The sequence below is a fragment of the Rhinolophus ferrumequinum genome, chromosome 4 (genome assembly GCF_004115265.2).
Source record: "Rhinolophus ferrumequinum isolate MPI-CBG mRhiFer1 chromosome 4, mRhiFer1_v1.p, whole genome shotgun sequence".
Classification (NCBI taxonomy): domain Eukaryota; kingdom Metazoa; phylum Chordata; class Mammalia; order Chiroptera; family Rhinolophidae; genus Rhinolophus; species Rhinolophus ferrumequinum.
In genome coordinates, this window is record NC_046287.1 from 41,654,779 (window position 1) to 41,679,771 (window position 24,993).

Sequence of the window (24,993 nt, forward strand, 5' to 3'; positions counted from 1 at the left end):
AGCAGGGTAATGCCTTACATAGACTTAGGTTATCATTTCATAGCTCTGCCAAATCAGTTTTCTCACAGGAACCTCACAACCATCTTGTGAATGAGAAAAGAAAGATGTGTCATTTCCATTTACAGATAAGGAACCGTGAAGCTGGGAGGTTAAGTGGTTGTCCCAAGTTCTCCCAAGAAGTTACTGGATATTATGGAGAAAGCCAGGAGCACTTTGTACTGAGGAAATCCATGTCCACAGCCACTGAGAGAAGCATGGAAAGAGGACACTTCTAGAACTGTAACTTTGTGGCCAGGAACCCCTGTGAATCAAACTGCATTATCCTACGTGCTTGTAGGATACGTGATGTAGACCTACGTGCTTTTACTGTTTCTCCCATTCTCTACTGTGGTATCAATACAAAACTCAAAGTAAAGAGGAATGGAATTCTGAAGGAACAAATTCCAATCATAAATGGAAGAAAATAGGGCTGTCCAGCGTATCTCCTTTTATACCTACAGCTTTTATTCTTACAGCTACTTGATTAACGGCCGCATCCCATCCTGCTACACTAATTAGGAAACCAAGATTCTTCCTTCATGTTCATAGGGAGGAGTCCTTCCAGCTTCTTCTATGTTTGGTCTTAAGTAAAGTCACTAGCTTTGCCATCATTAGTTGTCAGAAAAAAAGTGACTGTGGCTTTTCTCTGGCTATTGTTTCTCAGGTCTATTATATTTGAATATACAAATCTGAAATAAGACGGCCAATAAAGCTCATGCCTACTACAATTTTCCCCTAATGCTAGGCTTCCCTCCCAAAGATTGATAACCTCAGGTAAATGAAGGCAACTCAACATTTTTTGAGATGTTACCTTTTTTTTTTGCCATTTTATTATTCATATTTATGTTAGTTTTTTTCCTCTTCTTCCTAAAGAAGTCCTTTTAATATTTCTTATAATGCTGGTTTGATAGTGATAAACTCCTGTAGCTTTTTCTTGTCTGGGAAGCTCTTTATCTCTCCTTCAATTTGAAATGATAGCTTTGCTGACTAGAATAATCTTGGTTGTAGGTCCTATTTCATGTCAATCCCTTCTGGACTGCAAAGTTTTTGTTAATAAATCAACTGACAGTCTTATGGGAGTTCCCCTGTGGGTAACTAACTGCTTTTCTCTTGGTGCTTTTAAGATTCTCTGTCTTTAACCTTTGGTGTTTTAATTATAATGCATCCTGGTGTGGGCCTCTTTAGGTTCATCTTTTTTGGGACTCTGCACTTCCTGGACTTGTATGTCTATTTCCTTCGCCAGGTTAGGGAAGTTTTCTGTCATTATTTCTTCAAGTAGGTTTTCAATTCCTTGCTCTCTCTCTACACCTTCTGGTATCCCTATGACGCAAACATTGGTATGATTAATGTTGTCCCAGAGGACCCTAAAAGTAGCCTCAAATTTTTTTATATTTTTTTTAAATTTTTGCTGTTGATTGCTTTCAAATCACTGATTTGATCTTCTGCTTCATCTAATCTGCTGTTGATTCCTTCAAGTGTGTTCTTTTTAGTTATTGTATTCATTTCTGTCTAGCTCTATTTTTATGGTTTCTATGTCCTTTATTATGTTTACTATCTCTTTGTTGAAGTTCTCAATGAGTTTATCTATTCTTCCCCTAAGTTCATTGAGCATCCTTATAACCAGTGTTTTGAACTCTGTATCTGGTACATTGCTTGCTCCATTTCATTTAGTTCTTTTTCTGGAATTTTCTCCTGTTTTTTCATTTGGGACATGTCTGTCTCTCCATTTTGGCTGCCTCTCCGTGTTTGTTTCTATGTATTAGGTAGATCTGCTACATCTCTCAGTCTTGGCAGGGCGACCTTTATGTGTTAGGTGTCCTGTGAGGCACAGTGGCAGTCTCCTTGGTTACCTGAGCTGGAGCTGGGTGCTCCAAGAGTGTCCCTTGTGTGAGTTGTGTGTGCCCTTCTGTTGTAGTTGACTCCTGATTGCTGCTGGTAGTCAGTGGATGGTGTTGATCCTCTGGCTGACTGGCCACAACTACAGTGGGTGAGCTGTTGTGCAGGGTCTGATCCCACAGAGCAAGATTTACCCCAGTGGGGCTCTGGTGACTGCCGAGACCACCCATTGGGTATGTTGTTTGTGGAGCAAATCAGATGGTGCTCTGTTGTGGTCTGAAGTTAGTCACAGGGTGTGTTGGTTCTGGGGCCTCTTGGGAGGGGCTCCAGTGCAGACCAAGATCAGTCACTGCCTGTGCCTGGCCTAGGGCCACTTGGTAGGAGCTACAAAGTGATCCGTGGTTGGTAGCTGTTTGTACTGGGCCCAGAGGCATGTGGGAGAGGCTACGCTGCCAACTGAGGATGGCTGCCACAAGTGCCAGGCCTGGGGCCACTCCGCAGAGGCACAGAGCATGCTGAGGATACTCAGTGCCTGCCTGGGGATCTGTGGACCTTCGATTGAGAGTTTTTTTAGGAAAATCTGCAGCATGGGCTGCCTGTGAGGAACGGCTGCTGAAAGAGGCTCGGGTAGTGCACGAGTTGGGTGGGATGGGGTCTGAGGGAGTCACCAGTGTGGGGTGAATGGTGTTCACCAGGTCAATGCAGATTCATATTGGGTGCCCACCTGAGCCTGCAGGCTGTGTGTGTGTGGGGGGGCGGTTTTGACACAGGAAAAATAGCACCCACCTGTGCCTGCAGGCTATGTGGGAGAAGGGCTCAATACAGGAATAGTGGCAGCTGCCCCTCCAGCCCTTGCCCTGGGGCCACACAATTCAGTTTCTCCCCACATGTCCCTGGCACTTTTCAAGTTGCTATCCCTTTGCTGGACCTCATGGTGAGTGTGATCAAGTGAGTCCGTGTGCAGCTGCTTTAAGAAGATGCCTGGGTTCCAGCAGCCCTCCATCTCACCAGAATGGAATACCCGCTGATTTTCCAACCAGATATTGTGGGGACTCTTCTTCCTGGTATCACTGGGGCTTCTGGCTAGGGGGCACAGTGTGAGACTAGGAGCCCTAGCCCTTCACAAGGAAGCTCCACAGCTGAGATATTCCTCCCAATTCTCAACTGCTACACATGGGTTTGGGATCAGCCTGGTTTGCATCTCCTCCTACCAGTCCCAATGTGGCTTCTTCTTTATATCCTTAGCTACAGGAGTTCTGTTCAGCTAGTCTTCAGATGGTTCTCCAGGGTGACTATTCTATAATTTAGTCATAATTTTGACGTGGTCATAAAAGGAGGTGAGCAGAGCACTGACCTACTCCACCAACTTTACTGGAAGTTCTCAAGATGCTACTTTTCTTATTCCATGTGCTTTTTCTATTGCAAGCCTTGCTTCTTCTTCATGAAGACTTACTTGTTCTGAAATTGTTGAGAATTCAGAGAGACTTAAGAAAAAATGTGGACCTCTATATCAATAAAACCAAACCAAATAGCTCCTTACCAGATTATTCAATATTTTCAAAGAGAAAATCAATTTGACATATTTTACTTTGTGCATCATGAACTGGTATTGACATTGAGGGAAACACAAAAGGTAGATTTTGTACACCAGTGAATCCCAGGAAATTCAACTATGCCCACTCCAGGTTGGCTTTCTTGGTGAGCAAGCATCCTGATTTGGATGTCAAGATGACTAAGATAGAAGACCAGGTACCACTATACATGAAAGAGATGTCTGATGTGCATCTCTCATTCTCAGAAAGGATGCTGTCCTGTGAGCAGCTGCTTCTGACAAACCACACTGGCACCTAAATGAATATTAATGAGGTATACAAAAGAAATAAAGGGGGAAATGCTTATGAAAAATGTTAATGGTTTTGTTTAAAAACCTGCCCAATAAAATAATTTGAAAAATAAGACACTGCTTTATTGCTAGTGCCTAATGGATAATTTCCTCATTATACTGAAGAAATTCCACTATTCTCTGGATTTAGTTGACAACCAAAAAAATATTGGTTACCCCAGCCTACCAAATACCAATAATGGATAACATTTCATGAGGTTTGCCATATGTCCAACCTCCTAAGTATTTCACATGCATTGTTTAGTTTCTCACATCAAATTTCAGTAGGCGATCCCTCCATTTATCAAGCAGAAAACTGACGCTCAAGAAAGGTTTAGTAATTTGCCCAAAGTTAGATAATTACGTCATTTTGACCTCAAGCCCGTTTTGTAAATCTCTGCATGATACTGTATCCCATATACATATAAAATTCACATTTGAAAAAAATTAATATGTTATTTTATATTATTTTCCCTCTTGTCTAAATTTTCTAATTTTGTTGGGATTCTTGTGGTATTATCTGGTCTCTCCCATGAAGTGACCAGTGCTAGACTTCCAGCTAATTAGGGAATAATAGCCTACTCAGCTCACAGTGTAGAACTGATCATTAAAAAGTCTTAAAAATGCTAGCTAACAGATCACACTAACACAGATTGATGTAAAAATTATTGTTTAAATAATAATTTTTAAAAACCCAGTTTCATAAGAAAGATGAGTTCTAAGCCCAGAAAGCAAAATGACTTGAAGGGGTAAAAAAGAGCCAAATTTAATTTTAATAAATGTATAAAATCCAAGGACACAAAATGAGGCTTAGTATTTTACATGCTCAGTATCTGTATTTAGATGGTGGTAAATACATTAAAATTTCCCTCAGAAGTCTCTTCCTCTAGAATTAACATTGTATTTTAATATTAAAAATTTTAACATATTCCTTTCACAAGCACAATTTTAAGTGCAAGGACCTGTTTGCCAGTTTATCATTTAAATACCAAACTGCTTATAGTCCTGTAGGAATTCCTAGGTATCTACCCACAATTTACTTTAAACTTAATTTCATAAGATTCTGCTCCTGCTAGTCTTTGTGAAGCTTGTGCCAAAGAACATGTTTTCTATAAACAGCAGTAAAAGTGTATTCTTCTTATTCTATGCAAATAAATATGTAATCCATACTTTTGGCTCACTCATTATCTGAATTCTCACTCGCTCGCATACTTATATTAGGTTACGCATAAAATGAAATACGTATTTAATCATAAGGTCACTTAATCAGGAGATAGTACTTTCATTATTTGTTTACAGTATTAAAAAACAAAATCAGTATCATTAAGATTGCTAAAACCTCAAAGTCATTTGAAAGCTTTTAATTCTGCTGTCAGTCAGACTCTGAAGAATTCTGTTCCAAGTTGTGATAAGTACAAATCATCCAGATTGCCTTAAACTATTGCCGATTTTGCAGAAGATAAGACTTAAGTGCAACAAACAAAGCAAGACTCACTTCTTGGCAAGAAAACATGGCAAGATTTTCTTCTGATTGAGAGAGAGAGAAAATGATGCCTAGTTTTTGATCAGTAAGCTGTTTACCGATGTGGGTGTAGGAGTGTCTTCTACCTATTTATTCTGAAACACATGAGATAAAAAAATAATTTTTCAATGAAATAACTGTAACATAGACAGTGCTGTTAGCTAATACAGGATTCTTGTGGAGAAAGTAAAATTATGACGAGGCTATCTAAAATTCTGAAAGTATTAAGAAATAAAAATGGAATTCCTGTCAAATAATACTCATGACTCTTTAATTACAGGATAAACAGAAGCAAAGGGGAAAATATGAAAGACTCTTAAAAGTAAGCTCTTAAACCTTAATACCAACCTCGAGTTAGTATTAAATCTCCAGGGGTAAGTTATATGCTGTTATGGCACCTTGCATATCTTAGGGAGTTCAGAGATCGACTCTGGTCTCCAGCTCCCTCCTTGACCACCTGTTTCTTTTGACCTCACCCAACTCAGTTAACTGTTAAATCAGAACTTTACAGAATGTTGGTGTGTCTTATTTGTATGAAGAGATCTATACAAATTCTAAGACTAACTTTTTCTAAACTTGTCCTTTACTTGGGATATACTCATCACTCCTTTCATCCCTCATTTGGCTGCCTCAGATCTTTTCACGTCCACACCAGTTCTAGGACCTGTGTATCCTTCAGTTAGCTCTTACTCCTGAGACCTAGTTGAGGTCACTGAAGAGCAGAATAGTGGTGTTTGGCTTACAATTTGTTAACCAACATAGTAGAAAACATTAGGGAATGAAGTATACTTCTTCCTTCCTTTATGTTCAGCGTATTTTATTGATTGATGGCTTCCTTTCTACCTTTTCTAAGTGGTAGAGCTTATTACAAAATTCAAGGCTGGAATTTATCTACATGCTACTTTTAAAAGGCACACCTTCAAAATAAGGGCACATAAAAGTGGAAATAAAAGTGTGGAAAAGGGTATGCCATGAAAATACTAATCAAAAGAAAGCTGGAGCGTCTAGCTATGCCACTATAAACATAGAAGCTTTAAGTTAGGAAGGATTCCTAGAAATAAAGGAAAACATTTCATAAGAATAAAGGATCCAGAAGACATTAAAAAATCTAACTTTACATAGGCCTAATAACGTAGCTTAAAAATGCACAAAGCAAAATCTAACAGAACCTGGGAGTAACAGACAAATCCGTACTCATAGTGGGAGAGTCTAACCCATTTATCTCAATAACTAATTGAGCAAGCAGATAAATATCAATAGAGATATAAAATATTTGAAGACATGATCAACAGACTTAATCTAATTAAGAAATACACAATACTGCAGCCAATAACTGAATACATTCTTTTCATCTGCACGTATACCATGCTATAAAGTAAATAACAACAAACTTCAAGGGACAGAAATTGTACAGAATATATTTTGACCTAAGTGGATTTAACAAGAAATCAATAACAAAAAAGTAACTAGAATGTCATTAAATGTTTGGAAATTCTGTAATACATTTCTAAATAACACCTGGTTCAAAAAAATTACAACAAATTTAGAACGTATTCTGACAGAAAAGAAAATGAAATCTAGTATTAAATTTAAGGGCTACAATTAAAACTGTGTTTAGAGGTATTTATAGCTTTATTTATTTTATTTTTTTTTAAAGAAAGGCTACTGGGAATACATGGGAAATCTCTGTATCTTCCTCCTAATTTTACTGTGAACTTAAAACTGCTCTTAAAAAAAAGTCTTATTAAAAAAAGGCTGTAAGTCAAGGGTCAAAAAATCCATCTTAAGATATTAAAAGGACAGCATATTAAACTAAAGTGTGTTAAAGAATGGAAATAAAAGTAGATAATAATGAAACAGAAAAGTAAATGAAAGAGAAAAATAAATAAAGCCAATAAAGCCATTAGTGGTTCTTTGAAAGCACTAATGAAAGTAATAAACTCCTGCCAAGATTGATTGAGAAAAAATGGGGGGAAAATTACCATTGTCATGAATTAAAAGGGGAGAACACAAGAGATACTACAGGCATTAAAAAGAGCACATAATAAATAAACATTGTGCTGATAAATTTAAATTTTTTAATGAAAAAGACAAATTTCTTGAAAAATGATGTACGAAGACAAAAGAAATACAAAAAATCTGAACAAGCCATATCAATTTAAGAATTTGAATCCATATTTTAAAAATTTCCCACAGAACCTAATAAAACAATTTGATGGGGGAAAAACTTCCCACAGAAAAGACTTTAAAGGCCCAGGTGACTTCACAAGTAGATTGTCCAAAAAAACTCACCAAATTTTCCCAGAGAACTTGACTCCAGCATTATCATGATATAAAAACCAAACAAAACATTAAAAGAAAGCAAAATTACAAACTATACTGTTTTAGGAACACTAGACATTATCAGTAAACTGAATCCAACAATGAAAAAGGATAATACTTCACAACTAAACTTGGCAAGGCAAGTCCAAAATCTATAAGGCAGGCTAGGCTGTTAGAAAGGGCAGGCAGGCTGGAACTCTTGGGTGGGGCCTGACACTGTAATCCATAAGCAGGATGTCTTTTTTTCCAGGGAATCCTAACTCTTAAGGCCTTCCAACTAACTAAATCAGGCCCACCCAAATTAGCTAGGATAATATTCCATAAAGTCAATTGATTATGGACTTAAACCACATCTACGAAATAGCAACACCTACATTACTTTTAGAGAGAATAAGTGAGGAATGTACTCTAGCCAACTTAGTACATAAAACTGACCATCACAAGGAAGAAACACTTCCCCATCTTTTTAGGATGCCAGCATAACTCTGACAACAAAAGCTGACAAAGCATTTCTAGGAAAGCAAATTATGGACCAATATCCTTCATGAACAACAGATACAAAAATTCTTGACAGAATATTAATAAATTGAACACAGCGATATAAAAAAGATGCTACATCATGAGCAAATGGAGTTTATTCCAGGAATACTAATCTGCAAATAATTATCAGTGTAAGTCACCACATTAAAAGAATAACGGTAAATAATCATATGATTATCTGAAGAGATGTGGGAAAAAATATTTGTCAAAATTCAACACCTGTTCTTGAATTTTTAAAAAAGTAAAAACTCTCAGCAAATTAGGAATTAAAGGAAACTTTTTCAATTTCATAACAGATATCTACCCCCAAATTGGCAGTTAACATCATTCTTAATGTTCCAAAATGTGGAGCAACTAGAACTCTCATAGATTGCTTGGTGGGTGTGTAAAATGGTGCAACTGTTTTTAAAAACTTTATGGTAATTTTTTAATTTAACATACACCTACCATATGAAGCAGCAATTCCACTTCTAAGTATTTGATCCGAGAATGAAAATACATGTCCACACAAACACTTGTGTAACAAGGTTCACTGCTAAAAACTATCAACATCCCAAAAGTCCATTTACTGGAGAACAGATAAATAAAGAGTGGTATCTTCATGCAATGGAATATCACTCAGGAAAAAACAAACAAAGAAACAAACAAACAGAAAACACTGAAACATCCAACAACACGGACGGATCTCAAAAACATGCTGACCAAAAGAAGGCGGCTACAGAAAAACATTCTGTATTGATTCTATTTACATACATGTAACCCAAGAACAGGAAAACTCATCTATGTTGACAGAAATCTGGGAGAAGTGTGAGTGCGTGGAAATTGACTACAAAGGAGCAAGAGAGACTTTCCAAGGTGATAAGAATGCGCTATACCTTGTTTTGGGCGGTAGTCACAGGGATGTATACAATTATCAAAACTCATTAAATGAAAAAACAGTTTATTTTATTGTATATAAACTATACCTCAATATATCAATAGGTTACAAAAATAATGGCACCATTCCTATTCCTTAGGACATGATCAGACAAGTGTTGGCAATGTCACACAGCCATAACGTCACATGGTGATTTTCTCGGGTAACCTGGGCGCAGGGAAGAGTGCAGGGTACATGTGAGGGCTAACAGCAACTAGCCTGTGTGCTTGCAACAAAACTGGTTACTGAGTCACATTTGACATATCTACAATGCTAGAACTAGAACATACTATCTGCTTGGAGACTCAATGCAGACAATAACCAGTGAATATTAAATCAATGAACCCAGAGAAATGCTACAAGAAACATGTCAGTCATGAAATTCACAAGCAGAAGGCAGCTACAAGACGGTATATAGTTAAGTACGTTCCACATCAGATTTAAGATGGATACAGACATACACAAAATAGTAAGTGCAAGATTTTACTAAAATTGAAGTTGTTCAGCCCACCCCTTTCTTGTTCATCTTATCAAGAAAACGAATGTAATCAAGAATAGCATATACAGACTCTAAAGGTCCTGAAAGTAAGTAAATATTTAGCCATTTTCCTCTCCCCAGCAACAACTGTCAATTTTATCCTTACTAAAGGAACAAGATGGCAAGGAAAGAAAGCCCTGTGAGTGGCCACTACTGTGTTCCAGCGGACATCATCCAGTAACACCATAATGTAAAGTTCCATGCCCTGCACAATACCACCAAGCTTGATAAAAATGAGATATTTATCTTTTTTTCCTTTAGATCTTAATTAGCTTCTTATTAAACTACAAACATTATCATTAGAGCACACATGCTGGGACAGACAAATTGGAACACTGGTTGCCAGCCTGGGAGGGTCCCCGGTGATTAACTGTCACCGTGATGATGTGGATGGTGAGTGTGCTACAAGCACCACACTAGAAAAACCCAACCGTCTCATCTTTCACTTAAAAACAGGTAAAACAATCGTATGAGTGTGCCTGTGTGAACCAAATCACCCTGATCTCACAATCCCGAGGGTCAAGTGTTTGTAAATATTTCCAATAACCCATATCATCAATTCTCCTTTCTATTAACGAAGAAACCCACTTTAACTTGGCAGTTTGCATGAATCATTATCTCTGGGACTGGCATTTTCACAGAATATTCCATCCTTGCAAATGCTCTTACTAAAACGCTTTTGTTGATTTTAAAAGCGTGAAAACACTGTGATTCAGTTAAAATGGATGAGTTTACTTTTAAAGAGTCAGTAAAACAGAGATCTTTCAAACGAGGGCAAGGCAGCCTAACTAACAATCTCTTTTGTCCAAGGGGGATTTGAGGGAGGGAGTGGGGGAAGGGGTCAACACACCATAGAAATCTCAAAATGACAAAGTCATTGTTCAGTGAAAGAGGCTGGAATGCTTTCTACACACTTTCTCTGACATCTCCACACAATGAAATGCAAGGGTCAGTGGTACTGAGACAAGCAAAGGCAGTTCCACTCTTTTGCTTCTATAAAAGCAAGTGACCCAACCTATTATACCCAAGTCTTAGGCTTGCTTTGTTCTCGATATCCAGATGCAGCAGCTTTTTCTTTGGCGCTCCCCCTCTGGAAAGAAATAACTGAGGACACCTCCTTCACATTTTCTTTTTCTTGGGTATTTTCACTTCATAAAGCTGCAGTCAATGTGTTTTGTGTGTGGTGAGGAGGGAATGACACGTTCCATGGTGGTCCCCATCACTGCCTGCATTGGTGGCTCAAGTAGCCTCAGGATTAGCCCTTTGTGTTCCGTGAAAGAATATGAAAAGTCAGTTATTTAAGCTCAGTCAAGCTGTTGATTTTTTTTTTTTTTTTGGATGATGGGTGTGTGGGGAAGAAAGGTTTTGCAATTCAGTTTTCCTCAATAAATTATAGCGTTTTGCTGAGGGCAGCTGTGTGCAAGTTCACATGTTCAGAGCAGTCCCAAATTTAAAAAAAAAAAAAAAAAAGGAATGCCTCCATCCAACTTCCTCATTTTTAACCTTTATTTACACTTGTTTTGCTAGTAGGAAGACTTCTTGGAAGTGATGATTTTAACGGCAAGAATTCTAAATAGTTGAAACTCCTTATTCAATGTTATCTGGGACCTTGAAAGTTTTAGAAATTGTAAGGAAATTTCATTAACTTGAAATACTGGGGGTGCCCAAAAATGTATACAAATGGACACTGGTCAATGCTGCTCAAGCAGTTCACTGTAATCGGAAGTGTCTGGACGCTACTGGTAACCACTGTGAGCACCTCCTCTTGTAATTGCAGAAGTCAAATGTGACGTGTACTCATCTTTTGTTATCGGTATATATTGATATTACAATTTTAATACAGTTTCTCTTTCTTAAAATGTGTATACTTTTTTTGGCACCCTCTGTATTTAGTGCTCAATGGTCCGTATTAAAAACAATTGATTTTCATTCAGTGAATCTACATAAGAATGTCCATTAAAATCTTCAGGGATAATAAACCTAGAATCCCTGTGATGTAAACTCATGCAGAATTTATGGGCCATAAAGCTACGACATTAGGGACATCATTGGTTTCACTAGCTTATTTCAATAATCTCCTGAAAACAGAAAGCATTCTAGAACGAATCAGATCATCAAACATTGTCGGGTTGCCAATAAACCTAGGTGCCCTGGCATTGCCCCAGGCAGAGTCAAAAGCCCAGCAAAGCCACACTAAAGCCCAACATAGAACAAGGAAGCCTGCTCCCCAACCCTGAGAGGCTGAAGCCAATGCTGGCTGGAACCAGCCAGGAAAAACGAGGAAGGCCTCTCCCACAAAGACCCTTTCAGGTGACCACAAATAGAAGACAGAACTATAAATACGCTAAGATCCTTTTCAGGAAGCAACCATGGGCACAATTCAGAGGCAACCACCATGTGCGAGCTAACACAAACCAGATTATCAGCCTTGCTGATTTTCAGTTAAGTCCACCAACTGGGAATAATGATGACATCTTCAAAGAAGAGAGACACGCACACACATTCTTGTTTTCCATTAAAAGTACATGGTGAGCAGCCACTTACCTGCTCAAAGACCTTGGCCAACTGTCTATAAGTTTATAAATTCCTTAGACAAGTTTTCAAGGGCATGTAAAATGTGAACCTTGATTCACCTCGAGCCCCATATAAACCATATGTTCCAGCCACATGGCTTACAGTTTAAGATGTGCATCAAGCTACTTGATTTGAAAGGGTTACATATCAACAATGTCACAGGCTCCTTGAGTGTATGTGTGTGCTTATGTCTATCTACACACACACACATGTACATATAATAAAGCATCGACAAGCTCTGTTGTCTGAAATCAAATATACCAGAACTCCGACCCTCACTTCACAGAAAAGAATGCTATCACTTACAATATACATAAGTAATACAATATATGTAAAATCTTGGAATTGGAAGTTTAGATACTCTATTGGTAGTATTTCAGAGTATTCCAATTTCAAACTACTACTTGGACATTCTGTTTAATTCAACCATCAGGTGAGTTTTTTGCATAGAAACGATAGGTTTATTATATGCAGCTTGTACATTATTTCTAGTGAAGAACAATTTAACTTTAGTACAGCTAAGCTATTTTCTACAAGGAATGCATTTCCAATTACTAGTATTAGTACAACATAAAAATCACCCAATGTTCATTAAGTTTTAAAGTTATGTTTCTATTTTTAAACAAAACCTCAAGAAATATGCATTTACTTTCATCACAGCCAATTCTTCTTTTTATACTATATTACTACAGAGCCATATATGTCGCACCTCAAACAAATGTGCACCAAATTATGTGTACGTATAGTATCCTCTACTTCCTGAGCTTCCTGATGTTCATCCCTCAAAAATAGTCACAATTTCTCTGGTGCTAGGGTTTGAGACTAGGTTGATCATAAAACCAAGGATGAAAGTTTTTGAAAGTAGTAGTTCATAGACTAAATTTTACCAACCAGCAAAAATTTCCAAAAGCAGTTTTAGAGAAGTAGGCTTGCACTGAATGAATTCTAAAGCCAGAAAAAAACTTCAAAGGCTAGTACCACAATTTCAGAAAGGTTTATATCTCAAATACCATGAGGTCACATTATATGAGCACTTCTATGACTTCTGCTGGGGATGAGGTATAGACACCAGATGATAAATAATTTAAATATTATTAGAGATTCCGCCTGGGATCTCCCTCAAAGAGAATACTCTGGTGTAATCAAAACATGGGAAGGAGCAGTTTGCTTCTCTCTCATGGGCATAATGAGTAAGGTGTAAAAATAAAAATCTCCAATTGACCACCTACTAGCTGTGTGATACTGGAAAAATTATGTAACTTCTCTGGGCCTCATTTCCCTCACCTGTGAAACCAGCGCGATAACTGTAAGCACCTCATCAGGTTGTTGGGAAATAAAACGAGAGGTTATACAAATAAAGGATTTTACAGTGAGGCTTGACATCCAGAGAGCAATTTCTAAATTTTAGGTAGGATTACTGTTACGTATGGGTAATGGGGACCACAAAAGACTTTCAGCTTCTGCACTAACTTTGGAACTCCCGTGTTTCCCCGAAAATAAGACCTAGCAGGACAATCAGCTCTAATGCGTCTTTTGGAGCAAAAATTAATATAAGACTGGGTATTATATTATATAAGACCCAGCCCTGTATTATAGTAAAATAAGACCGGGTCTTATATTAATTTTTGCTCCAAAAGACGCATTAGAGCTGATTGTCCGGTTAGGTCTTATTTTCGGGAAAACACGGTTCTAAGTAAGAGCAATTCCACTGTATTTGGAAAGCCAAGACATCTAAAGAGAAAAATTGAGCTTTGTGAAAAAAATCCTACATCATCCTTGTTTTCATATTACCTCAGCTAGGTATAACCTGGTGTTTGGGAGCCACTGCCCTAAAAGATGCCCACCCTGACTTCCGAGAACCATTTCTCCATCTGTGGACTGACTCAATACCGTCTGCATGATCTCAGTGACTGAAAAGCTAAGTACTGATCTGCCTCCGTTTACAATATTGGGTTATGGATGAGGGTATACCACAGAATACAGCCTGGGTCTTGCTTTCAAGGGATTATGTATTATTGGCGATATAAAATATTAAAAATTTATTAAGTTGGTGCAAAAGTAATTGTGGTTTTTGGAATTATTTTTAACCGTTTAAACCGCAATTACTTTTGCACCAACCTAACAAAAACAACTCTATGAGAAATGTCAAAGTAAGTATTACTTTTTTTTTTCAATCTAAAACATGAATATGATATTCTTCCTCTGCTTGAGATGTTCCAGTGGTTTCCTAGTGCACCCAGAATAGAACCCAAACCCCTGATGCTCAATCTGGGATGCCTAGGGGTCCAGTCCTGCCTGCCTATGTCTAGAGAGCACTCTTCCTCCTCTCCACTTGGTCTCCTCTCTCTGGGAACATGTCACTTGGTTCCCATCTTGAGTCCTTGCACTTGTTCCTACTCCTCAGAAAGCACCCCCGCCGCCACCCACCTGTCCCCAAGATCTCTTTTGCATGGCTGTTTCCTTCTTTTTCTCAGACTCAAATGTCACCTCTTCTTTGACTACCATGTTTTAAGCAATCACCACAAACACTTTCCTTTCCTTTATGTACTAGCAGTCTACTGAAATTACCATATAAATTTACAAGTTTACTGTCTTTTGCACTGGAATGCAAATTCCTAGAAACCACTATCTAGTTCACTGCTCTACACGCTGAGTCCTAGAAAAATGCCTGGCACATAGGAAGTGCTCAATAAACACTAACTGACTATAAGTGAGGCTGAAATGAAATATATTCAGCCCATAACTTGGTCCACTGTTACAGGAACCCTTCTTTTTTTCTTTTTTTTTTGTAGGGCATAGAGATTTTTTTTTATTGCACAATATAGTGATCAAGAAAAGCTTCACTAATGGGGAAGAGAAATGTTTGGTGGTCCTTAAAGGATGAAGAATTAATAAGGTCCATTTGAGGAGGGGCTAAAGGTATGCAAACACAAACACACACACACACACACACACACACACACACACACACACACACACAGACACAGACACACGAGCACATCAACATTCAGTCTAGTGGGCATGTAAAGTTTCTTCCCTGGAGTTGTAGTGAGATTAGATTTAAGGGCTAGGAAATTTGAATTTTACTCTCTAGGCATGGGCTCGTTTGTAACACAAATCACCAGCCAACAAAGCAAAACAAATCCATTTAGATATATATTCCAAGATAGTGTTGCATTGTGAGAGAAGGCTTTGAGTCCCTGGTCCAGTGTTATGGGACTGCTCCACAGCCAGTCTCACAGAAAGTTAGAGTCTGATGATCTCTTGAAGGGTCTCACCGTTCTATGTCATATTAGTCTCTGGTTCTGGGAAGAAAATATACTGAAGTTCCAAAATAAGCTAATATACTGGCATTTGCAGGCAAAGAACAAAGGTATCTGCTGATCTCAGAGGACCGTGGGCAGGTTAATTTATGCACCATGGTATTCATAAGGCAAAGACAGAGGAAACAAAGAAACAAAAGGCAGGTCTTTCTTACAGTTATAAAACGTTAAAGGAATGGGAAGAAATAAGCTGAGGAAAAGTATGCGGAATAAATACTTCAGAAGTATCATAAAAATAAAATGATCAAGCATCGTTTAAGGTTTATCAAATAATTCCAAGGATAAGCAGAATCATCAAAAATGAGTTAAAACGCACTACCTATACCCTTTTAAACAAAACTGAAAAACTCCCTTCAAGCTCCTTCCCCTTCCCATTCCACTCTCAGCTGATGACAGAAGAGAGTGGTTCCCAAGTGGAAACTTGGCTTCTGGAAGCACTTCCTGACCCACCATAGCGGCCTTTTCCTCTCACCTTGGATCAAAGGTCACTTCCTAGAAGCTTTGCTGTCTTGGATCAGGCTCCCTAACTGCCTTTAGCTCCTACCCCCAGTTCACCTTCCAGGACTTCCTCTGTGGTACTCTAGCATTCCAAATTCAGCAAGAGATGAATTTCTGGATGTTTCCCTCCCCTTGAGAAGCTTGAGGAGATCCATGAGGAGAGGGCTTCATGCCTTACTCACCACTGTGTCTCAGGATCTCAATTCTAAGGCTTGTTTAGAGTTGGGAGAGACGGACATACCACCTGCCACCACCATCATACACATAAACTAAGAAACCCAAATGACCCAGCGACACCTCCCCAAACACTACATTCCAAACGGGCCATCCTCTTTGGGTCACACTCCTTCAAAGAGTAGTCTGCCCTCATCTCCACTTCCTCCACACGTCTTTGACTTGCAGCCTTTGTAAACTGGCCTCCTTCTATCCTAAACCTGCTCTGGATTAGACACCTTCTAATTGCGAAATCCCACTGACAACTTCCTGCTTACTGTCTCCTTTGCATTGAACATACCTGTTCTCCTTTGGTTTCCCCAGCACTGATTTTCCTCCTCTCTTCCTTGCTGTTCATTCTGTGTCCCCTCTACCTGGCTTCTGTCTCTGTTTTCTCCGTAAATATTGAGGCTTCTGTAAAGTTCTTATCCTGGCCCCTAAAAATGCTTCACTCTCTCTGAGCAATTGTATCCATCCTCACAATTCAACTACTACCTGTTCAATGAAGACCACGCAGGCTCCACTCTCATCCCAGGTTCCTCTCTCTACAACACCAGACCCATACTTCCAACTACCTATAGGGAGTCTCCACCTGGAGGTCCCATAACTTCCTCAAGATAGCTGAACGGCAGAGCTGGGGTTGGAAATTAGATTTGTCTCACGCTAAAGCCTTATCCATTCTCCTATACAATATCCTCCCTATTATAACTTATCACACGGCACTGTAATTGCTGACTTTCTATCTGTCTCTCCCAGGAGAGAGTGCCTCGTGGAAGATGGGAATTAAATTTCATTCAACTCCACATCCCGAAGCCCATCGTGATACCTAGCACACAGGACACAATAAATGCTTGTCAGATGAAGAAAGATAAAAGCTTCATCTTTTTCATCCCTACATCCCAGCACATACTAAGAGTTCAATAAGAGATTGGTGGATAAAACAAAAAGGAAGATGCTATAGGAATGAGAAATTGAAAAAATTAAAAATCCACATATCACAAAAGAATAATAATAAAAATAAGTTTTGGGGGGAGGGAGAAACTTCAAGATTTTCCATTATATATCTAGTTGCAAATTTGTTCACAAAACAACATATCTGCCCATCAAATACTACAATTATATCTGTCCTGTTAAAATTATTAATCATTAAATTAATTTTAATCATTAATACAATTAAATTCAAAACGTATTATTAAAACACTACAAATATTACGTATGTATGTCACCATTATTAATTAAATCAATCACTCTTTAGAAAATCAAGACTAGATTTATGCTGCTGGTATTTGTGCTACGGTATTAGGAAATCAAACACTTAAAAATGTGAATTTTAATTGCTGCTTCTATATTTTGTTTGTTTTTTTGTATGTTTACCCAAACACACTATGGTTTGAAGGCCACAATCTAGAAAAAGAATTCTTCCTCACTGATTTCTCATGTGTGAGGTCTAGATGAAGATCTTTATACTAATTGTATTTTAATCCCTATTTTCATAAAGATATTTAGTTTTAATGTGTGAAAAACTATGTTCTAACTTATGACTTGATTTTTATAAATACTGTTAATATTCAAAGCTTTTATGATTTTTGAAAAGCAAACAAACAAAACGTGTTTGAACAGTACTTTGATAAGCCAGATGTGTACTGCCAGCCGTTAGCTAACTTATCTGATAAGCCCAGGGCTACCCTGAGGTAACCTGCAGACTGTTGTTATTTTGTATTGTGTAAATTATTTATTTCTTATGATACATTATAAAACTTCCCTCACTTCTGACCTATCTTTCCAAAATGCGTCTTCATTCACTATAGCTCCACACCTGTGTCCAAAATCCCACACATTAGCCCCACTATTCCTGTGAATTTCTCACTCTAATGCAGGACAACAGTAAATGACACACACTTTCAAAATTACCTGTGTCACTGTATCACATTAGCATGGATATGAATAGCGAACTATCCTAACAAAACTAAACTAAACAAAAATAAACAAACCCCACAAATGTCCACAAAAATACAAATCTTCTGTTGAAGTCCAAGGAACAAAGTTAGGTAAATAATCTCTACCTGGCCTGCATGTTGGCTTACATTTGAAACAGAATTTTCTTATCTCAGTCATTTAGTCAGTGTAGTAATAAAATCTGTCCCTGATTTCTGACTTGCTTCTACAGAGTATACCAACTCTAGCCGTTACGGCACAAATGGAGGGTTGGGTTCTCAGGTCTCTATCCATAATTCCTCAGCATCAGACGCAACTGGAAACACAAATTAAGTTCTAACCCAATGTTCTACATTTCTGAACTCTTACTTACGAAACCAACAAAACTATCATTGTCTTACAGAAAAAGGAATCAAACACACATGCTCTGGATTAAAAAGTTCACATGGATAAATGCAATTACATTAGCTCTGTATCTATTTGGTTTTAATTCTCCAGAAAAGCATGAGTTTATACATATCTTTAGTAAGAAAAAAAAAACATGAAACAGGACAGTCTTAGGTTGAATATTATGATAAATGGAAAGCTTAATACCCTACTCCTGAAAGTATCTAAGCTCTGGATTTCGGTTTGCATCCTATTTGTTACCGTAAATCCTGCCACGTTCTTTCTGGCTGAATAACACTAGATGATGCATAGATCGGTAAGGACCACATCTCCTGCAAGATAACACCAAGGGTAACACCAATTTCACAAGGAAATTCCCAGTCCTTTCAAAACTCAATTGTTTCTATTAACTCAGCTGTTAGGTTTAGAAATACTCATGTTCTGTGAGCTTCTCTGAGCACAGGAGGAGCTGCTGGTCATGAGGATTGTTACCCAAAGAATGATGAGAGACTTTAAAATTGGGGGCCTCCTGGTGTCAGCAGCAGCTTTTGCTAATGACATTAAAAGCAAAGGCAGACAGGCAATTTTTTTCTCTCTCAATTCTGAGAGGGGCTAACAAAACTCTTTACAAGAGTTGATGAGCTAGAGAAGATGCCTAAAAGTCATTTCCATTTCAGATTCCCATGCAATTTAGAGGGTGTTACTGCTCACGCAGATAATATTCATAATACCTGCATCTTTTACCCGACTAGTACTTCAACTTTGGAAATTTATTAGAGGATTGAGTCAAAGTAGATCAAATTTCCTTTGAAACACTGACACCCCTTGCCCCCAACAAAAAACCTCCGAAACTAGATCAACTACATAAGCATCAGCCATGAGGTGAGTCAAGTTGATTGTCATTTTGACCTTGCTTTGCTTTAATTCAGGAATCTGTTTAGAAATGTAACGAGCAATCCTCTTCATTCGGCTCAGCTAGCAGAGCTAATAGGCTTCTAATTAATTTCCAGAAGATGGCTGTTATAACTAACAGGTTTTAAACATTTGGTTGATTGGGGAAAATGAATTGAATATAATGTATTTGATTTGGAAAATTAGTTTTCATTCTATGTGCTTACCATAATAGTGTTTATTTTAAGTTTACATGATTCCATTAAGAGTCCCAGAACACCACCAGGTTGTTTTCATCCTTACAGAGTCCTATCCAACTTAAAAAAAAAAAAAAAATCAATTTACATTTTGATTTTTGTTGGCCTTTATTTGAGAGCCGGTTAAATTCATTTTTGTGGCTTTAGTAAAAATCTCTGCTTGCTAATATAGCAACAGGCCCAAATACTTCAAAATGATCCCTGTGATACCTCAGTCAAAAGCCCCACTCATCGAATGCAAATCCTCTGGAGAAAGGCTTCTGCACACAAAGTAAGATGAACCAGTTACTTCATTGTTTATGAAGTTTCACTTGATTCCTCCTGACAACCATTTAAACAATGAATGTTGGGAAATGTCCCTCAAAGAATCAACAACAATGGCAGGGATCAGAGCTTTTATATTTAGCTAATACTATTTTTAAAAGGAGAAAATATTTCTTCCTGAAGGGATTATGGGAAGCCTTATTAAAGACACCTGCACACAAAACAAGTGACAATAGATCTTTATCATAATTGATAACTGAGTTATCCTTTATTACAAAACTTCTTTCTTGGAGACAATAACATTGAGATTTACCTTTGCTATTAGATTCAAGAAATCAGCTAATTGGGACTACTGGTATTCAACGATGATAAGATCCACCAAGATTAAATGAGAGGATAATAAAAAAAAAAAAAAAACCCTTGTCTCTCAGGTTAAAGAACAGCAAGACTCGAATTTTCTTTCCTCAGGCTGAGGATATTTTATACAGAAATCAGGTAGCATCTACCACTGTCTCTCCATCTGTCATGCAAAAATATGAGGGATTCTAATTATGAGGGCAAACTATGTGCTAAGCACAGGCCGGCCTGCTTTGGAAACTCAACCTTGGCCTAGCTGGCAGTTGCAAAGAAAGAGAACATTTCACAAACTCTCAAACTGATTAACAATCACATCAAATGTGACACTTTTAATGAAGGACTGCTTCTAGGGGATAAATCACGGAGCTAAATGCAGCAGGACACATTCATAAAATACGTTTGCGAAAGAGACAAGAAAAGCAGACATCTGAACTTCGCGGTAAAAGTACTGTACCTGAGTCTCAGCTTACTTCCTGTCGGTAACAGTGGATGCCTTTGCCCACGAGCTACACCGCTTACAGTCAGAGTTTCATTGCTGCGTTTCTGTGTGACTGAGAGGAATGCCTGTAATCACCTCAGGCCTATTACTGATTTTTCTGACATAGCTCATTTTCCAAATTAAGTAATTCTGGTGCCTTTTATAACAGTGGCTCCAGGAGCAATGAGAAAAAAACAAAACAAAAAGAGGGTGGGCCCATCGAGGTCAAGCTATGATTGCACACCCCAACTATAGCATTTCTACTTCCTGGCCTTAAAATGAGTTCATGATTAGACTACTGTAAACCGGCACTTAGGAAAAGTGAAAAAGGCTCATGAAGTATTCGCAACAGCAGCTGCAATTTTAGAATATGGGCAGCTTTTGATGAATGCATTTCACTTCCAAAATAAACACTCAGAAATGAAGAAGTCCTCCAGCCTGAAACACTAAAAAGTAGACAGAACAACAGAAAAAACATCCCACATGAGCAACAATACTGAATGAGGAGATGAGAGATGAGACGACCCAACGATATTCTTTAAAACCTCAAGTTCACAGACAAAACAAGTGCTTTATAGAAGGTATTTCTGTGGGATTGTTGGTTTTCCTTAAAAAAGACACCTTAAGACTTAGAGCAATCAACGTGTGAAAGAAAAGCTGCCTAGAAAAACAAAAAGGACATTTTCTAAGATGACTTTGATCCTGTACTTAAATTATTGGCTTAAACGGACTTGCCTTTAAAAGCTTTGCATCTTCAATAACTGCTCTCTATTGTCCTTGTTAACAAAGTATTATTTTCACCTTATTATTACTAATCTTTTCTTTGTAAGTAACCACACCTGGTTTTTATCCACCAAAAAAAAAAAATGGTGTGGTAAATATTTTTCCTTTGTGGTAATACAATGCATAATTTAGTTAATCTAGGCTATCTTTCCGTGAGAGGTGATTGTTTCAGTATTATGAAATGTGCTCACAGTAAAGTGAACTCCTCGCCAGATACCTGGAAGGCAGATGGAGAACCACTTACCAAGCATGTAGCTGCTTCGAACCAACCTTGACATGACTGTGTAGCCACTCCTACATACGAGGTATTACTCATGTTAACTTAGCCTCCGAATCATTGCCACACCTTCCTTTGACAAACATGGCCTTTTATTAAGATAACATGACACATTGCCAGGCTGAAAGGCCCACCCTTAGCCCCCATGAGAGCCCTTGGAAAACAAGGAACTTCCGTTTTGTTTGAGAAATTGACATTACTCTTAGGTTACCTGGATGAAATCTAGAAATGTCAGGGGCAGCAGGTCATCCATGTGTCCAATGTCTTTGGAGAAACGATTTAAAATTCTTCCTGTAATGAGAAAGGATATGAGAAATTACTCATTCCCCCAGACAAACCCTTTAAGAGAAACAAATCACAAACAAATCAAAACAATATTTTAAATGCATATGTATCTAATATGTTACACATTCATATGAAATAAGCCAATGTCAGTGGTAAAGTAAAAGAAAATACGATGATGTTAAAGAGAAACAAAAATATCACCAAGTAGCAGTGGATAGAGAACTGAAATTTGGTCCTGATTTTTTTAAAGAATGGGGGGGGAAAGTCTTGTGACAATCTCAGGAAATGTTGGTAGATTTTAGAAGTTCTCCTTTTAGACCCCATCTAAAACTTCAATCCAAGTGCTAAATAGGTAAATAAACAATTGCAAAATACATAAATTAATCCTAATTGTTACACTAATTTTGCTTTAGTTATCAGAAATTAATTTTGCTAAGTAGTACTTTTAAAATAAATGGAATTACAACATCTATTTTTTCTCTCCACAGGATGGTTCACAGAACCTCACATTTTGGAAAAATTCGGAATCCTGCCATTTTCAAGTTGTGAGTTTCCTACTGGGGTAAGAAGTCATTATTTTCAGAGGCGCACAGGGAACGACAAACACAGACTTACTCCTAAAACAGCCAAGAAGAGGAATATAGGCGGGAAAACAGAAATGTTATTTGACTAAAGATCATTTCTTATCATTGATTTCACTGATTTTATGTCCCCTCTCAGAATCCAAGAAAGCAGTATATTTAAAGGCTTCAGAATTGGAAGATCAGAACTAATTTCCAATAAATATTGTCTTTCAAATGATTTAATTCAAAAAAATTAAAGCCACAGAGAGAGAGAGAGAGAGCGCTCCTTTGGGTATAGGCAACTCCAGAGAAACGTATTTATATCTAGGCCCTAAATTTCTGTTAACTGATGCTTCAAGAAACCAGACTGCAGGTGAGATAGATGTGGCGTCTGTAGGGGCTCTTTCCAACACTTGTCAGAGGTGACTTCCTCCTAGGCCCTTAACACAAAGCCACAACTGGAACATGAATGGCCAGAGGCTGAGCTTCCACTTCTGGAGAAATGCTGCCTCTGCAATCCTCCCACAGGGCGCCTGGGCTGGGCTAGGTAGCACAGGTGTGCCAAGTGAGGAGCTGGAGCAACTGGAGGTCCTCGTGCTTGGCCAGGCCATGCCACTACATGCTGGGCCTCAATATTCCTGTCTCAGGCTTAGAAAACTAAGACTCCAGAAACCACCTTTTAGTGACACCTTTGGCAGGCCTGCAACAACTTTTCTGAGCCTCCAATAATACCTCCTTTGGAGGGTAATTCTGAGGATTAAATGGGCTCATGTATATGAAAGAACCCAGTCACAACGCCAGACACATAAACAGGAGCTCAAAACAAGCCAAACAAACAAAAACCCCAAGGTGAAATAATTACTGTTGCCCACAGCTTCTGCAGCATATCACCTGAGAAAGTTTACTGGGTACTGTCCTGTCGGGTGGTCGACTGGTGAAAACGCAGATTCTCACTCAGTAGCTTTAGCGGGGAGCTTGAGAGTCTATGTTGCTAGCAAGCTCTCAGGTGATGCCCTTTCTGCTGTTTCCCAAGAGGTTCAGTTATTATTTAACCAGTTGTAATTCAGGGACATGAACATCAGATGGACCATTTTTCACATATTCTTATGGGTTCTGTGGCCTACCTGGTTATTTTTTAACTTCTCAAAGTATCAATAGCAAAATAAGGAAAATACATGTCAAAAAAATGTTAAAGACAGTTTAAGTGCATGTTATTTCTTCAACAGAAAAGTACAACTTTTTGACATAAGGCAGGATTCAGAAGCGCGGCAACTATGGTTCAGCTTTAAAAATGTTGAAAGCAATCTTCAAATTAAAAAAAATAAAACATGAAAAAAGCCACACAGAGATAGCAGCATTTGAAACCACCCCTTTACCTTTTACCGAATGGGAATCTTAAGGTCTGAGATACCCACGGCTGGGAAACAGTGTAAAATACAAGAAAAACATAACCGAGAAAACCCACCTCCCTGCACAGCTCCTACAAACACTGAACTGAATGTCAAAGATGGTCAACCCAACTTTTATTCACCAATGAGCTGAATGTAGAAAATGTGAGATTAGAAGGTTCATTAGTTACCTCCTTGCTCTAGGAAACAATTAAGAGAATGAATGGTGTTTGCAGAATATTTCAACTGGTGTTGTGATAGTCTGTTTTAATCAGAGCTGTGATTTCAAGTTCACGGCCCTGTAGTCAGTTTTCTCAAAGGTCTCCAAATCAAATCCTTATGGTGAATTCCCTTCACACACATGCCGTGCTTCTTTACCCAAATGACATTTGGTCCCTGCTGGAACATCTCCAGGGATGTAGAAGGAAAGGGAATTCACTGGGAATAGTGGGACCTAGCTCATTTTCAGACTGTTCTGTTAGACAGGGCTTTCTTACAGTTAAGCCGAATCTTGCCTTCCTGGAACATTTAACCTCTGCTGCTTATTCTGTCCGTATAACCATATGGACTAAATCTAATTTCTCTTGACATGACAGCCCTTCCTATGCTTGAAGAAAGCTAACCATAGCCTTTCCCCAGATTTCTCACAATCAACTAGTCCTTGGTACCTCCATTATCCCTCATAAGGCACAGTGTCCCATCTTAGCCATTGCCTCCTGCCCAGACTCACATGGCCAGTCTCAGTTACTGCCTTGTAAAATCAATACCCCAGGTATTGTCTGATTATCTCATGGTGAAGTGGTAACACCATCTCTCCATTCTGCACAGAATATAGCCAGTCACCACCAAGCCAACAATCGCAGTAAATTCTGGCAGCCAGATCACTTTTTGGATACGAACAACAAGTCTGCAACAAGTCTATAAT

General features: G+C 38.3%; 1 protein-coding gene across 1 annotated transcript in view; it reads right to left on the reverse strand.

Moving 5' to 3' along the window:
- Positions 1 to 24,993, reverse strand: part of ABCC4 (ATP binding cassette subfamily C member 4) — a 237,160-nt gene that overhangs the window by 62,575 nt on the left and 149,592 nt on the right. The window contains exon 20 of the mRNA XM_033104819.1: positions 22,044 to 22,123. Coding sequence (XP_032960710.1) covers positions 22,044 to 22,123 — 80 coding nt within the window. The remainder of the gene's footprint in view (positions 1 to 22,043; positions 22,124 to 24,993) is intronic.